The 16,811-nt window shown below is 39.8% G+C and overlaps 1 protein-coding gene and 1 pseudogene across 1 annotated transcript; one reads left to right on the forward strand and one right to left on the reverse strand.

Annotated features, from left to right (window-relative positions):
• Nucleotides 1-3,181: 3,181 nt before the first annotated feature.
• Nucleotides 3,182-9,892, reverse strand: LOC103598434 (annotated as a pseudogene).
• A 4,683-nt stretch (nt 9,893-14,575) lies between these two features.
• On the forward strand, nt 14,576-15,946 carry SPIN4 (spindlin family, member 4). Its single transcript, XM_008582423.1, has one exon. The coding sequence runs from the start codon at nt 14,838-14,840 to the stop codon at nt 15,585-15,587; it is 750 nt and encodes a 249-aa protein (XP_008580645.1). The 5' UTR covers nt 14,576-14,837; the 3' UTR covers nt 15,588-15,946.
• The last annotated feature ends 865 nt before the right edge of the window (nt 15,947-16,811 follow it).

The raw sequence follows: 16,811 nt of genomic DNA on the forward strand, positions 1-16,811 counted from the left end.
TGGTCAAACCAAACTGAGTAGCATTCCATCAAAGAAATATAAGACTGGGTTACAATTGCTGTTGTTTTTTTTTTTTTAAAAAACATCCCTTTCCAAACCACATACAAATGTTACAACTTTGCTTCTATATGAGGTAATCTAACACAGAATTCAAAATAACATGGATATATAAAGTGCTAGTTTATCTCTCCTGGAAACATATGTATAGGTGGTGAGATTTGGGGTAATTTTTTAAATTTCTTTTTTTTCTTTCATCTTTACACTTTTATGTATAGCTTGAGTTTCTTATAATGAACCCACATCTCCCTTGCTCCACATAGCATCCACAAGGGTGCCCAGTTTAAAGTTCTTATATTAGCTATGGGATTGGACAGCAACTTCCCAATGATCATTTTTGAAGTTTTCAAGTCAGTTGTGTCCAGCCCAAGTTTCACTAACTTTATATCTCTTTGTCTCAGTGCAAATCAACAGAAAATTGCTTTATTTTGTTTTTTTATTAAATTCATAATAATCCATACTTTCATTTTAAAAGATTTTTTTCGTAACCTACTTAAAGGGTTATGATTGAAGTCTATTATGTTATTTTTTTATGAAAGAAAATTCATGTATCAAGGAAAGAAAAAAATGCAATCTTAGTCCATAAGATAATTCTCATTTTTCACTAAATCTACTGTTTTGAAAATATTTTTTTAAAATTTCTTATAAATAAAGGTTTAATTTTACACTTTACCCTAAATCAAACTTCAGGGGAGTAATAGCTTTGTTTACATATTACATAGAAAACAAAACTTATGGAATATTCATGATTTTATAGTGATTGAACCTAATCTAATTTTGTAATAAATAGACTTGTTTTAATGTAGAAGGTATAGATATTTAATGTTTTACACCATAGATATGCACAATTTTGTTTCAATAAAAATAAAATTAAAAAGCAGTGAGATTTTGTAACATACCAACTGATAGACCACCTTCTCTTTCTTTTTCAGGTTCCATTTTATTGTGTAAATGGCTGATTTTTGTCTGTTATGAGCTTTGCTGACTGTGTCAGCGCTCCTTTGAGGAGACAGTTACACCTTGTGGACTGAAAAACAAACCCAGAGAAGAACTTGGTTTGCCCAGAGGCTCCCTAGGCCCACATCACCCCGAGATTGGTGCTGTGAGGTTCTGCTGTTGAAAAGCTTGTTTCCACCAGCTGTATTCAGCACTACAATGCATTTTTAAAATTAGGTTTGCATCCAAGACAAAAAAAAATGAAAATAAAAAAGGAGCAGTGAAATTCATTACTTTTGGTGACCCAGTAAAATAAGCTTTGACATTCTATTTTATGAGGTTATTTTTCAAAATTCACCTGATACTTCTCCATATTTTCAAAAATTAATGTAAGTAGGATATACTATGTAAATAATTATCATTTAAGGAGCTTAAACCATTAAACATAACTTCTACCTAATTAAATTTCATATTGTTTTCTGCAAAGTAAGAGGTAAATAGTATTTTCCTTCCTTTATACCTGTCTATCCTCAACTATGGTGCAGAAAGTATGAGTCACATGGCAATTTAGTAACAGAGCCAAATAATAAAACGAAGGACTTCTAGTGCTAGTTTATTACTCTACATGATATGTAAGGTTTTTCTCTCTAGGCACTGATTTTAAAATCTTTTTATAGTTTTAAAAAGCTATTTTTTAAAAATAAGAAAAAATGATAATTACATTTAGGAATCAAGAAACTAATTGAAAATTTAGTTGGTTTTTAATCTCTGGTCTATCTTCAATTCAGCAGTTATAAGAAATCTTTGCTATTTGGGTGAATGTGTCTCCCCAGACATGCAACCCAATGTCAAATTCTGAATCAACAACCCAATAATGAGAGCCAAAGATTTTATTCAGGATCTATTTAACTGACCAACTCATGCAGTTTTACTCGTCATCAACTGTCACATTCAACCCTGCCTAACTGCTACAAGATTAGATTTTTACAAGCAATTAAGCAGCTCCACAAATCTCTACAGTTCTGAACTACCTAACAGAGAGAACAAAAATCTCAATCTGTAGATTTTAAAGTGCTCTGACACTTTACCCTCAATTTACCTAGTTGTGTTTTCTCCCTATATTCAATATACCTTCACTGGTTCACTAATTAACTACACTTCAAACCCATTTTTTAATCCTACCTTTTTCCAGATGTCCATTCTTATTGATTATTTGAAGCAAGAAGAGATTTTATTTTGTTATGTTTTTAAACAATTCACTGTACACATTTTATTTACAGTTTTGTACACTGTCTTAATATGAATGAGACTGCTTTTCTACTTGAGCCATTTTTAACCAAAACAAAATAACCTAAGTAATACAAAGTGTTAAAATACAGCATAAAGATACAAAAACAGTCATACTAGTTCTATTTAGGATCTATTTAGGAATGTCATTATTATGTTACAGTTTTATAATCCACAATTATGTTTACGAAATCACACATACATGGTTCACTGATTTGAATGAAATGCATAAATTTGTAGCAAAGCTTTGTAGTTACAAAAAACAAAATAATTACCAAAGAAAGAACAAAAATAATGTTTATTCCACCTTTGTGTCATATTCCTGGATCCTTCACCAATGATACATGAGGAAAAAAACAAAATCAAAACAAATGAAAAATGAAATCAGAATCAAATAGATTAAAATCTGACAGCCATCAGCAAAAGTACAGCAAAGACAATGCTGTAAAAAGAAACAGAAAATTGCTAGAAAACTGTATGCATCATATTCTTTCAATCCAGCAAAATATGCTCCTGTATACAATGGAACATAAACAGAATTTTTTTCCTATTAGGTATAGAAATGCAAGTTATTTTTTGAATATTGTGAATGACTAAAATGTGTTTGTAATGGTAATTCTACTAAGTTATTACAGGAGTGGGCCATTTATGGATTCTGGGGATATGTTGTACTATAATTCTTTGTTTGGGATCGTGGATACTCTAGCCAAAATTTTTTTTAAAAATATGAACACTGAAGTACAAGACAAAGGCGAATGAAACTTCCCTTATATCTTAACCATATTTAGATGGAAATCAAATTTAAATGCAGTCCACTCTGCTTTTGAAGAGGCTCTGGTTCAGCTCGCAAATTTCGATTGCTTGAGGCAGTCTCTTATGAGAATACTCAGAAGGAGTCTTCTTAAACAACAAACCTATTTTTAGTGGTGGAGCCACTCTTAGTAGTTATGTTTGCATGGGACTGATAACCAACCACCATCTTTGTAGGAAGTCCTAACCTTTACTTGTATACCCTCCCTATATGTGTAATAGCATCTCTGTTTTCACTTTCAGTAGTCCATATTGCTATCTTATCATCTTTAGCCCTAACATTAACAGCAGCTCCACATATATCATCACAGTAGTCATCAAAAGATTCTCCAATAAGGCACAACAGTGTCTCTAGCCAAATCGATCAAGGTCACTTGGTCTTTTCTGTTTGTTCAATGTAATTAGCCATCATCCTCCCTGTTTGTTCTTCTCATCTTCCCACATAGGCTCAATACCATCCTTAGAAAGTGAGTAGTCACAGCCAGGCATTAAATTACTAGACAACTGGATATGGTTGTACAGAGCCCAAAAGTCTTCAACAGTATCAAACTTAGAGATCAGCTGAAGGTTTGCTTACCAAGTTTTGCTTTTATCATTTTTAAAACACCAGAGTACTCATCTGTTCTATAGAGGATGTTTAATATAGTGTTCTGGGTTAAGAACCTCCTGATTAGATTCTGTTTTCTCCTCTTCTGTAGGCAGGGGATTAGGAGTAGGTTTGGTTTCTGGTTCCACAGTCACTATTTTAGATTGATCTGATTGCACAACCACTGAAGAAGAGATTTTAGATATTAATTATTCTAAATCTCGTATTTTTGTCTAATGAAATAGAGGCACAGAGATTCAATTGCTTGCCCAAACCTGCACAATTAATTTTTTCTGTGCATAAAATAATGTACTTATTGTTGTCTACTTTAGTAAGAAATATTGTCATATGATATATAATTTTCTGCATTTTCCACTTCTTTTTCTTTTTAAAAGAATTATTTTGAGATAATTGTGCATTCACATGCAGTTGTAAGAAATAATTCAGAAAGATTCTGTGTACTTTTACCCAATTTTCCCCAGTGGTAGCATTTGGCATTACTATAGTACAGTATCACAATAGAAAATTTACGTTGATAAAATCTTCCGAACTTATTCACATTACACCAGTTATACATGAACTTGTTTCCATGTGTGTGCATATTTAATAGTATGAAATTTTATCACATGTGTAGATCAGTGTGACAACTACCACAGCCAAGATTAAAAAAGAGTTCCATTGCAAGGATTCCCCATGCTACCCATTTATAGCTAAAGCCACTTCCCTCCCACCTCAGTTCCCTAATCCCTGAAAACACTACACTGTAATTTCGACATTTCAAGAAAGCTAAGTAAACATAATAATACAGCATGCAATCTTTAGAGATTAGCACTTTTGTTAAACTCATCATAATTCCTTCAGATTTATCCAAATTGGCATATATTAATAACTTGTTTCTTTTAATTGCTGAGTAGTATTCCATGGTACCACAGTTTGTTTGATCTTTTACCCTTAGAAGGACATCTGGTTTGTTTCCAAATTTTATCTATTATGAATGAAGCTTCTGTGATCATTCATGTGCATGTTTTTATGTGAACATAAGTTTTTATTTCTCTAGGATACATGCCCAAGAGCAGAATTGCTAGTTTGTATAGTATTGCATGTTTACTTTTGTAAGAAACTGCCAAATGTTTTCCAAAAAGAATACACCATTTTACCTTCTCACCATCAATGTAAGAGAGAACCAGTTTCTCTGCATTCTGATCCCATCTAGTTTTGTCAGTATTTTTTATTTTAGCTATTCTAATAGGTATGTAGTGATAATCTCATTATGGTCATAATTTATATTTCCTTAATAACTGCAGTGGATTGAATTTGTGTCCCCCAAAGCCCATGTGTTAGAAACTTAACCCCTATTGTGACAATGTTAAGAGAGTTGGAAATCCTATTATGATAATTGAAAGGTGGGTTCTTGAAGAAGTGATTAGACTGCAAGGACAATACCTTAGTAAATGGAATAATAAATTGATGCTTTAATGGTGGTCGTGGTGTTGTTCTGAGGGCTTTAAAAGGAGAGTATATGAGGAGCTATCTCTCTCTCTTCTCTATCAGTCTGCCATGTGAGACCCCTGCATCACTGTCACCACCACCAAGTACTTCACCAGATGTGATCCTTGAACTTTGAACTTCCCAGCCTCCAAACTGTAAGCAACAAATTTCATTTTCTTAAAAATTACTCAGTTCCAGGTATTTTTGTTATAAGCAACAGAAAAGGACTAATACAGAAAATTGGTACCAGAGAAGTGGGGTGTTGTTTATAACAAACACTTGAAAATGTGGAAGCAGCTTTGGAACTGGGTGTTGAGAGGGTGGAAGAATTTGAAGGGGCAGGCTAGAAAAAGTCTAGCTGCTAATGAGAGTTTAGAAGACAAGGAAAATGGGGAAAGTTTGGAAATTCTTAAAGACTGGTTAAATGGTGGTGACCAGAATACTGATAGAAATATGGACAGTAAAGGCCATACCAAGACAATCTTAGATGTAAGAAGGAAGGAGATTTTGGAAACTGGGGCAAAGATCACCCCTTACTATGAACTGGCAAGGAATTTGGCTGCATTCTGTTCATGCCCCAAAATTTTATGGAATGTGGAACTTAAAGTTGCTGACTCATGGTATTTGGTGGAAGAAATTCCTAAGCAGCAAAGCATTCGGAAAGCTGCATGGCTACTTTCAACAGCCTAAGCTGAGTTATGGCAGAAAAGGTATAACATAAAGCCAGAATTTATAATTCAAAAGAAAACAGAGGGCAAAAAATTGGAAAACTTTCAGCCTGACCAGAAAGCAAGGGTGTAGCCCAGCAATCGGTTTACTAAGGAGATTAGTACGGAAGAAAGATATTATCAAGAGAAGGTGAAAAAGATATTGAAGGCATTCAGAAATTTTTGAGGATGCCTCTTCCATTACAGCCCACAAGCCTAGGGAGAGAGAATGGTCTCAAGGAAGAGGCCTGAGGTGCCCTCCATAAACTAGCTTCCCAGGGCCTCCTCAAGAAGCTGCTTCCAGCACCAGCACCCCAGCATCTACCTGGTGTTAGGTTTGTAGGCTCACAGAATGCTAGAGCTGTGAAGGCTTGGGAGCCTCCACCCTAACCTCAAGGGATGTTTGGAAAAGCCTGGGGGCCCAGGAAGAGATATGTCACAGCAGAGTCTCCACATAAAATCTTTGCTAGAGCAATGCTGAGCAGAAATGTGGGGCTGGATTTGCAGCAGACAAGCCCCACCAAGACCTAGTGGAGCCATGGGAGCAAAACCACCATGGAGACCCTAGACTTGTGGAGCTACCAGAGTGGAACAACAGGCTGGAAGAGCGGAAGTGTGGCCTGAGACCAGGAAAGCTATAGGAGTGGAGCTGCCCAAGGACTTGGGGACCCAACCCCCACACCAGCATGTGGAGGACCTCAAATATGGAGTCAAGGTACATGATTCACTAACTGTAAGATTTAATGCCTGCCCTGCTGGGTTTAGACTTGATTAGAACCCTTATTTTTGACCTATTTCTCTCTTTTAGAATGAGAATATGTACCCTATGTTTGTTCCACTATTGTATCTGGAAAGTAGATAATTTGTTTTGATTTCACAAATGAGACCTTAAAACTCTGGACTTTTGAGTTGACTTTGGGGATGGAATAAATGTATTTATCTGTAAGATGGACACAAACTTTGGGGACCGGGAGTGGAATGCAGTGGATTGAATTTGTATACAGAGTAACTTGATGTCTTTACTTGCTTACTTGCTATCTGTATATTCTCTTCAGTGAAAAGTCTGTTCATATCTTTTGCTATTTTCTGATTGTATTGTTACAAGGCTTTTTGTTAGATATATGATTTGAAAATATTTTGTCCCTCTCTGCAGCTTGTCTATTTTCCTCTTAACAGGGTTTTTCACAGAGCAAAATATTTTTATTTTGATGAGGTTACATTTACCAAGTTTACCAAATTTAACAAGAGTTCCTTTGAAAGATCCTGCTTTTTGTGTCAAGTATAAGAACACTTCAGCTAACACTATGTTTCAAGAATTTTCTCCTATGATTTTTGTAAAAGTTTTATAGCTTTACATTTTAGCAAGCTTTCTATTTTGAGTTAATTTTTATATAACAAGTTTAGGTCTAGAACTTTTTTTTTCTATGTATGTCCAATCCTGTCAGTTCCATTTGTTGAAAATGCTATCCTTCCTCCATTGAATTGCTTTTGCATCTCTGTCAAAAATCAATTGGACAAATTTGTGTGAGTCTATTTCTGGGTTCTTTCTGTTGGTCTGCAAACACACTCTTTCTCGATTACTGTAGATATGCAGTAAGCCTTAATATCAGGTAGAATGGAGCACCTTGGGTTTGTGCCTAACTCAGGCATGTGGCCAGAGCTGGTCTCCATGCTGCACCACTGCACTGAGCATAGGAAGCACCACCAGGGAGGCGCAAGAGCTACTGCTGTGGTGAAAAGCAAAATGAGGAGAGGGGAGATGGGCTTCCGGTCAAGATGGCAGAACAGATGGTTTCTGGCATCACTCTCTCCCACAAATCAACCAATTTACAACTATTAAAAAGCAATGACAGCCAAGCTGGGGCCGCTAGAGCTGAGAGCAGAGACCTACAGAGTTCATGAAATTGGGAGAAGCCACAGTGAGAGAAAGAAAGGACCACTCCCACCATTTCAAACCCTGGCCACTTCAAGGGTGGAGCTGGTGAGAGCATGGAGCAGGAGCTGGCAAAATCTGCAGCTGTGCCCTTCCTATGAAGTTGCTTGGAGGCAGCAGGGGAGAAGAGGGCCTTAGTGGCCTCCAGGGCAGCAAGACTACTAATAGGGTTCCCATGGACCCACATAGGAGCAAGGAACCATAACAACTGAAAAGGAGGAGCCACTCAGAGGCCAGTGAGTTATCACAAGGGACCAGCACATGGCCTGCCCCATGGGAAGTGTTTGGAGTGTGGGTGGTGGGGAAGACAGGTCTACCAGGAGAACACTGGGGCACAGCAAGAACAGCAGATCTGCCCCCCAATCAGCACAGACCCACTCAGTGGAGACTGGTCAGGAATATAGAACAGTAGAGGGTGCAGTTTGCTGAAAAGACCCAATCCCAGACCAGAGTTTCTACATAACCCAGGTGTACTGGATCTCACAAGAGCCAGAAGTACCTATAAAGTCAACCATTAAAACCTAAGCTGCACAAAAAGCCATCCCCAGGGAATCAGCTGCAAAGCAACAGTTTAGTTCAACCACAGAACTCAAGTGCTGGTCCCCACAGGAAGTTCCCCCTTTTTAGAAGTAAGCAAAAGACAGTAAATTAGTTCCAGTGCAGAGTTTAAGTGATGGGAACACCAAATAATCCAACACAGAACTGGAAGAAAAAACAAAATACCCACAGACCAGAGACAAAGTTTGATATTAACTAGTAAAGGTCTCACATCACCAAAGAACACCTATAAAACCGAGAGGGACTGGAATTCTCCCGGGCTACCAAGCCAGGGAAGTGGGAGGGCTGGGGGCCTCAGCCATGGCCCCTGACACCGGCAACCAGCCCAGCAACAACCACTGACCACCACAGGAAGTGCCCTGGGCTCTCATGAGCTGGGGCAGTGGGGGGCCAAGGTCCTTGGCCACGCCCTCTGACACCCAGAACCAGCCTGGCAATGACCACTGAGCCACTGCAGGAAGTGCCCTGAGCTCTCTGGAGCCAGCATGGTGAGGGGCCAAGGACCTTGGCCACACACACCCCAGCACCCACAACCAGCCCAGTGATGACCACTGAGCTGACACAGGAAGTGCCCTGGGCTCTCTGGAGCTGGGGTGTTTGGGGCCTGAGGGTCTTGGCCATTCCCCACCAACACCTATAACCAGCCCAGCAACAACCATCAAGGCACCTCAGAAAGCACCTGGGCTCTCACAAGCTGGGGCACGGGGTGCCAAGGGCCTTGGCCATGTTCCCCTGACACCTGTAACCAGTGCATGAAGTGCCCTGGGCTCTCCTGAGCCAGGATGGTGGAGGGCTGAAGGCCTCAGCCACGCCCCCCCAGCACCTTCAAGCAGCCCAGTGTTGAACACCAAGCTGCCACAGGAAGAGCCCTGGGCTCCTGAACTGGGTTGGTGGGAGGGTGAGGGCTTCAGCCACACCCCCCTGACATCTGTGCCCAGCCCATCAATGACCAAGACACTGCCGGAAGCCCCTTGATTTCCCCTGCAGGAATGAGAGAGGTGCCACATGCCTCAACCCCACCCCTCCTCCTACCCCTTCCCCTGTCCCCCTCCCCATCAACTGCTCTACAACAACATCATAGAATGTAAAAGAATAATATTAATAAATGAACTTAAAAATGATTCTTTCAGTCATATAGTTCTCTTTCCAAATTATTTTAGCTCTTTTAGATAATCTTCATTTGTATATAAATCTAAGAGCCTTGTATGTGTCTATGAAAAACTTTGCTCAAATTTTCATAGAAGTTGCATTAAACCTATAGATCAAGTTGGAGAGAATTGACATTGTTACTTTATTGAATCTTCCAACCCATGAGCACAGTATGTCTCTCCATTTCTTTAGGTCTTCTTTAATTTTTGCCATTAACATTTATAATTTTTAGGATACAAATCTCATACATGTTCTGATAGATCTTTACTTAAAAATTTCACTTCCTTTGAAACTATTGTAAATGTTACCTCTTATGTTATTGCTTCTTAGTTTCTGGAAACTGTTCATTGTTTTTCTTAGTTTATTTTCTATCTTCGTCATCTCCAGTCTTATAATGATCTCATCCCAGAATATTTTTAATTTTTATTTCATGTTTCAGTTCCAATAATGTCCATTCAGTTCTTTAAAAAAATACAATTTCTTTAGTGACATTTTCTATTTTTTTCCACTTGCTTCAAGATAATTCATAATTCTTATTAAGATGTCTGCTTTAGAATCCATTTCCGATAATTCCAATATCTGATTCATCTCAGGTTTGGCATCTCTTAATTGTTTTGTGTCATTCAGGTTGCAATTTTTCTTGTTCATTGTGCAACTTGTGACTTTTTATTGCATTCTGGTCATTTTTATATTACATTTAATATTTAACTTCTTTCTTTCTTTCTTTCTTAGCAGAGGGTTCCCCTGTTGTTACGTAGCAGAAGGGCTGGGTATGTATGTATTTTCAGCTTCTTGTGGGTTCCTCTATACCACTTTTGCAAATATTGCACGAGTATGGGATGGAAGTTTAGCTCCCTTCTTAAGTTTGCTGACACCTTCATCGTAAAAATAGGGTACTGACTCATACCACCTAATTACTTCAAAGTAGGAGTGAAGACTCATCTTACCACTAGGTCCCCTTGACACCAAGGATGTAAGGAGAGTTGAATAACATCTAGTCCTATCATGTTCCTCTTTGTTCAGTCTCATTGATGATGGATGGGGATGAAAGCTCAGCTCATCACTGGGTTTCACCAACATTAAGGGTAGAGGGAACCTGAGTGCTGACTAGCCCTGACTCACTCTACCTTGTTCATTGCTTCCAGGTCAATATCAGGGGGGGCAGAAGGAGAGGGTATCACATAGTGATCAATAGCACTACTTCACACCACCAGATGAATGTGGAGAAACAGTTCATTATTAGACCTTGCTGACACTACCCTACCAGGGGAATCAGAGCCACTGCTTGCTTCTGCCAGGTGTGGAATAGAAAATCAACTCTCTGTTCAGCATCGCCAATATTAATCTGCCAGGGGAATCAAAGCACTGCCTGTTTCTGTCAGATAGGACATAGAAGATCAGCTCTCCACTTGGTCCTGCCAACAACACACTGTCAGGGAAATAGGAATGCCATCTGCTTCCACTGTCAGTAGATGGAATATCAGTTCTCCACATTTGGGGCTGTTGATAAACCTTGTTTCCCACCACAAACCACCCCTCTTATTCCTTACCTAGATACATTTTGTGCTCCAGCCACAAGCTCTTGACCAGTTTGTCACATATCCTATGTCCGTGCATTCCTCTGTGCCTTTCTTCCAGCTGTTTTCTGCTTTGACTGAAAAGACCTCAGTACTCTGCCACCCTCTGAATATCTCCCTTTTGTCATTGTACCCCTTCAAGTTTTCTTTGATGATCTCCTCAGCCATAACAAATCACTACTTCCTTTGGGTCCCCCAGTGCGTTATTTGTACCTCTTTTTATGCCATAATTTGTCTTGTATACTGGAATTAACAGTGTTTATGTCTACTTCCACCACCTCTCCAGTTATAAATTATCACTGTATTGCCCAAATCTATTTTCATTAATGTTTTATTTATCCAGAAGTCAGGCTCCAGAAACTCCCAGCATTTAAAAGACTGCTCTGCAATGATAATGTATATCATTGAATATAATAAGTATTCTGATGGAGGCATCACATATTGCACATGAGTATTGATGTTCATCTCTGTACCACACAGATATGTACAATCAACTTCGTTACAATATAAATAAATAAATAAAATAAAAGACTGATCTGAAATTGGCTACAAGGTAAAAATCCTGCCACAGTCCTCCTTGGTTCACACTCAGGCCCTGATGAAGGGGGTCTGAGTGTAAAACTGAGCAAAGGTTCAGAGAGGGGGATGAACCAGGTGGTTTGTAGACAGACCTGGTAAGAGAAAAGAGCTTGTTTGAGGGAATGTCTGATTAGGAGACTACTGAATACTTACCACGTGCCAGTTCACATTCCAAGAGATTTATGTGTATTTATCTAATTTAATGCTCACATCTGCCCTTTGAAGTAGATTTTATTACTATCCACATATTGCAGGTTGCTGAGAAGCCATTTCCAAGCTCCCCCTTGCTTCAGTGTATTCTCGTAAACATTTTCATACTTCAGGATACATTTGTGCACAGGGTCAGTGATGTGGGTGTTTGCAGGGATAAAGCTGCAGTGGAGGGTTCTGAGTTACCAGGACTGTGGTCTTCTGAGGCTTGTGTAAGACTACTTGTTTCATTGGGGAAGATTTTTTTGAAATGGAGCAGGGCAGCTGAAAGCAGTTATTTATTCATTTAACAAACATTTTTGGAGTGCCAACTCTGTATAAGGTACTTGGGATACAAGATAAAAATCCATATTTGAATGAGTTTCTTGTCTAGTGGGAGACATACAAAATAAACATTTTATCAGTGTAATAAGGCCCTTTGAATACATAATGTTAGCTGATGATCTAAAACATTAGAATTATAATTTTAGAGAAGGAACAGTATTAGAAATTCTTTTGTCTCCTCAGGCTGCTTTGTGGGGTTGTAAGCAAAAATTCTTTCTAAGGCTGTAACCAAAGAGTCTGAGGGAATTGCTTGCCCTAGATTGTTTTGCCCTGTGGATGGTCATCTTCTCTCACCTTTTAACTGCTCTTCTAAGCAAAAAGAGCTTGGTGCATCTTGGTCTGAGGAATTATTTGGGAAACATTTGTGGAAACATTTGGGAAACATTTACACATACTTGCCTTCCAACTTTGAGTGTGCATATGTAAATTGTGTATATGTGTGAATATGTATACACCACTAAGTCATTCTAAAGAGTTTGAAAATAACTTTTAATAGATGTAGTTTTCTTGCTTCCTTGGCATTAATTTCTTGTGATATAATATTGGAGAATTATCCCAATCTCCAATGTCCTTGGCCTGGGAAACAGGGAATCAAAGGACCCTCACATGTTCTGCCCACCAAGCTATTAAAAGGTATGAGGACTGTTTTTAACCACTGACTTTGAAGGTAATGAAACATGGAGGCAGCCAGTATTGCCTGCTTGCAGCTTTCTCCCCTGATTTTCTTTGTTGCCAGGGAACTTGACTGCCTTTTTTTACTCATGATAATATGAGGCCTTCTCTCACCAGTGAAGGGTGGAGGAATGAGAATGAAGGCCCTAGACTTCCCTGATTTTTATTACCATTTTATAAGATTTACAGACATTCTCATCTTATCCATATTAATCCCTTACTATTTAATCCTTATTAATCCCTGTGACTTGAAGTAAGTAAAATTATGAACACTTTTTTTCCTATCTTTAGATTTTTCATATACAGATGCAGTACTTTTATAATCAGAAAAACAGCAAATATATACACAAAACAAACTCTTTTTTTCTCTGTCTACAGAAGTGGGGGCCACAATTTTGTCTCAGTATTCTGGTTTTTGAAGTGTTGTTTTTATCTCACATATGGAGCTCCATATCATTAAATATTCTTTGAAAACATGGTTTAGACAATCTTAATAAATCCATATATGAAGGTAAAATTGTTTTATTATTTATTCTTCTTCCATAGACCATTTAGTGTAAGTAATGGACCATCAAAGGAATATTACAAAGTCATACTATGGAACCATTAAAAAACATGTTTTCAGGGTATTTAACCTTGGAAATGCTCTTAGTATGAATGAGGAAAGCAAGCTATAAAAGTATAACATATGCTCCTGATTTTGTAAGATGTAAGTATAGATTTATTAACGAGAAAGAAATCAGCATTGTTAACATTTTGGTGTATATCTATGTGGTTCGAGTAAGGTTAGTTTCATCTCTTATTTCACTGAATTTCAGAAAATCCCCACAATGCCAGTACATGCCCTTTACATTCAGAAATTATATATAAAATTACCAGGAATGATTAGGTAGAAAACATAAAGGACAGTTATCAAGATGGTGGACTGCACACAGGCTTTTTCTTCTCTGGTCTCAAATCCCTTAAACTGAAAATACTTTGTGTATACAATCTCTCTCTCTCTCTCTCTCTCTCTCTCTCTCTCTCCACCCCCTCTCCCTCCCTCCCTCCCTCTCTCTCCCTCTCTCTCCCTCTCTCTCTCTCTCTCTCCCCCCGCCTCGTGTGTGTGTGTTTTGAATATATACATTGAAACAACAAAAAAGGTTTGTGAGGAATTCCTGAAAGATAGAAAGCAGATGGAGCCGCTGTGGAGGAGGCTGGCGGGCAGCAAGCGGCCAGAGAGGAGGGGAGCGAGCCTATCTGGCTCCCGCTTGAGGGAAACGGTCGCAGGGCGGGGGCGGGCGGAGGGGCGCTTGAGGAAATGAAGGAGAAAGCGCTTATGTCAGTCCTGACTGAACGCGGACTCGCTGACCTGCCCCGCCGCTGCCGGTGGAGCGGAAGGCGGGATGGCGGGGGGTGGGGCCGAGGCGCAGGCGGGCTTAGAGGGGCGGGTTCCCCAAGCGGCAAAAACCGCGGCGCCAGAACAAGGCCAAGCAGACTAGCGCTGCCGAAGCCCAGGCCGCGCGGACTTCTCAGAAAAGTCCTTTGCAGCTGCAGCCATCCGTTTTATCCCTTGCCTACCTTCCTTGTCGTCTCCTTCTCAGTCGCCGTGCCGCAGCAGCAGCAGCATTGACTACAAAAGCTAAGTGGCCGATTCGGGAACTTGGGGTCGGGAGTCGGGGCGGGCTCAAGGCGCGGACAGTACACACGAGCCCGCCATCTCTTACGGCAACCTCCACTGCTGCAGCCACCCTTCCCGGGAGGGAGAGGAAAACATTGTCGTGAGGGACACGCTGTCCCAGTGCCCAAGGTCAGAGTTAGAGCGTTTCTGCCAAGCCCTGGTGGGAGCCTTGCACTTGGAGAAGGGAGGACAGATCCGGTCTTTGAGATTGCGGGAAAAGCCCTCATATTGGATTGTGTTGACTTTTTGTCAGCTTAATTGAGCAAAGCGTCAGCTTTGCCCAAGCCCCCATAAACCCTGAGCCATGTCTCCTCCGACCGTGCCTCCGATGGGGGTAGACGGTGTGTCCGCATACCTGATGAAGAAAAGGCACACCCACAGAAAGCAGCGGCGCAAGCCCACTTTCCTCACTCGTAGGAACATCGTGGGCTGCCGCATTCAACACGGCTGGAAGGAAGGCAACGAGCCCGTAGAGCAATGGAAAGGCACCGTACTCGAGCAGGTTTCCGTGAAGCCCACTCTCTACATTATTAAATATGATGGCAAAGATAGTGTATATGGACTAGAACTACACCGAGATAAGAGGGTTTTGGCGTTAGAGATCCTTCCTGAGAGAGTGCCAACTCCTCGCATCGATTCGCGCCTGGCAGATTCCCTGATTGGCAAGGCAGTGGGGCATGTGTTTGAAGGCGAGCATGGTACGAAAGATGAATGGAAGGGTATGGTCCTGGCGCGAGCCCCGGTGATGGATACTTGGTTTTACATTACCTATGAGAAAGATCCGGTCCTCTATATGTACACGCTGCTGGATGACTACAAAGATGGTGACCTGCGCATCATACCAGATTCCCACTACTATTTCCCTACTGCAGAACGGGAGCCTGGAGAGGTGGTCGACAGCCTCGTGGGCAAGCAGGTGGAGCACGCCAAAGATGACGGGTCCAAGAGAACCGGCATTTTTATACATCAAGTGGTGGCCAAGCCGTCTGTCTACTTCATTAAGTTTGACGATGATATTCACATTTACGTCTATGGTTTGGTGAAAACCCCCTAAATTCATTGTGCTCTTTGCAAAACTTGTGGAACTATTAGATGTAAGATATTTCATGTTTTCATAATTGTGAACTTTGCGAGCACTTGAGGTGTCAGAAATTCAGGAAAGTGGATACATCTTATTGTGCCTCAAAATCTTACATTGACTAGTTCCACAATTTTGCCCCAAGCGTTTTTCGGTACTGTTGATGTTGCCTTGTCCTGTAACTGAAAATTTAAATTGGGTGCTAACAGAAGATTAAGAACTGTTTGCAACCATGGGAACAATGCAAAAGTAGATTAAGAAAAATTAATGGTGTAACTCCATGCCATGTCCTTCCCCCCTCCTTGCCTTACCTTCTCCCTTTCTTCCCAGTTAACACGTGTCATGGTGTATATTCTTCCATGTGTTTCCTCCATACTCATAAGAAAGTCCGTTGTAGTATTTTCTGTAAAAATGACAAGCCACATGTATTTCCCTGTAATCCCTTTGGCTTATAGATGACATCCCTTCTGATCAGTAGCTGCAGTCTCTCTGTTTCTGTCTCTCTCTCTCTCCCCCCCTTCCCTCCCTCCCTCTAACAGCTGCATATGCAGTACAGCAGTACATATAGATGTACCAAAAAGTATGCAACCATTCCGTTATTGATGGTCATTTATTTCCTTTTTTTTTTTTTTTCCCCACCATGCCACAGTTGTAATACATACTGGGACTTTTATTTCTATAGGTTGGATTCCCAGAAATGCTAGGTAGGTGTATGTTTAATTTTAAGAAATATTACAAGATTACCATCCAAATGAAAGTGCCCATTTCCAGCATCTTCCCCAGCACTCTTTAATGCTTGAAAATCTGAAAGGAAAACAATTACATTGCTTTGTTATTTTAATTGGTTTTTACCTGACTTCAGTGAAGAGGTTTTTGTTTTTGCTTTCCTATTTGAACTTTCCTCTCTTGTGATTTGTCAGTTCCTACCCTTTGCTCATTTATCTGTTGAATCATTGATCTTTTCCTTATAAATTTGTAGAAATTCTTACTATATAGAGCTTATTAATCACTTGTAGCTCATGTTTTATGGATTTTTGCATCCTATTACTAATCTTGACATTATTGATATCTTTTACTTTACAACTTTCAAACTTTCTAGGTAGACCACTATTTTTTTATGGCTCTTTGGTTACCTTTTTCAGGGGGATGCCCCCACCTGAAGTCATGCAAACATTCACCTACATTTTTTTCTAATAATTT

This window comes from Galeopterus variegatus, unplaced genomic scaffold (assembly GCF_000696425.1).
Source record: "Galeopterus variegatus unplaced genomic scaffold, G_variegatus-3.0.2 Scaffold2607, whole genome shotgun sequence".
Lineage (NCBI taxonomy): Eukaryota > Metazoa > Chordata > Mammalia > Dermoptera > Cynocephalidae > Galeopterus > Galeopterus variegatus.